Genomic DNA, 849 nt, shown 5'->3' with positions numbered 1-849 from the left:
TTACCTCTTATTTTGCTCCTATGAATTAAATTAGCATAATATAGCACATGCTCTCCTCGAGCTCCAAGGAACACAGAGCGTAGCAGGACTGGAGGAACCGTTCAGGCTCTAGGCGTTGCGGTCTGGAATGGAGCGGGTTATGCAGGATTTCAGGGTTAGACGGAGAAGGTAGATCTGCGTAGAAGTAGTCCACGCCTCCCTGCCATCCTCATTTCTCTGCGTATATCTTGTTTCTGTAGTTCTGTGTCTTTCCTCCCATCATTTCAGCTCATTTACTGGTCTGATTTAGTAAAGTTATGAGCAGGATAGTTCTTCACGTTTCTGCCTGGACCCTGTGGAGTTCCTGAAGCTTGTTTAGGTCTGAGGCGTCGGTCTGTTGATTCTATTTCTGTAATGGCAGGTTTAAAACTTAATCCTTCAGAGTCATTTTTAATGCAGTGAAACCAGAAGCTCTGAAGCTGCAAACTGGATTGTAGCTGCAGCAGTTTCATCTCAATGCTTTCTGGTTCTGGCAGGACGCTGCTGCAGCTGTTGAGCTCCCAGATGTTGACCAGAGGAGGAGCAGTCCGCAGCAGGACCAGGAGAAGACGAGCAGCAGTTCAGGGTGAGAAGTTCCCTCATGGTCACTGCTGCCTCTATTCTATCCATGATTCAACAACATTGGTGACCCTGGATGTTCTGCTTTCCAGAGAGGACTTGGAGCTGGAAGATGGTAGCCCCGTGGTGAACCCTGGGAGGACGGCGCTCCTCGGTCAGGTCTGTAAACCGGAGGGTCTTGGGCCCAGATGTCACTTTAGCTCCACAGAACCGTGAAGACGCGACCCTTTCTGCCTGATTCAGGGTCAGATG

At 49.6% G+C, this 849-nt stretch overlaps 1 protein-coding gene across 2 annotated transcripts in view; it reads left to right on the top strand.

Annotated features, from left to right (window-relative positions):
* The window catches only part of LOC107084882, a 24,220-nt gene that overhangs the window by 18,299 nt on the left and 5,072 nt on the right, over positions 1-849 (top strand). For both annotated transcript variants that reach the window (XM_015374940.1, XM_015374939.1), the window contains 2 exons: positions 516-604; positions 690-756. In XM_015374940.1, the coding sequence (XP_015230426.1) occupies positions 516-604; positions 690-756 (156 nt within the window). The remainder of the gene's footprint in view (positions 1-515; positions 605-689; positions 757-849) is intronic.

This window comes from Cyprinodon variegatus, unplaced genomic scaffold (genome assembly GCF_000732505.1).
Source record: "Cyprinodon variegatus isolate N-32 unplaced genomic scaffold, C_variegatus-1.0 Scaffold110, whole genome shotgun sequence".
In the NCBI taxonomy this organism is placed as follows: Eukaryota; Metazoa; Chordata; class Actinopteri; order Cyprinodontiformes; family Cyprinodontidae; genus Cyprinodon; species Cyprinodon variegatus.
Note: the sequence above shows the minus strand (reverse complement) of the source record. Positions and strands in the feature narration are given on the sequence as shown.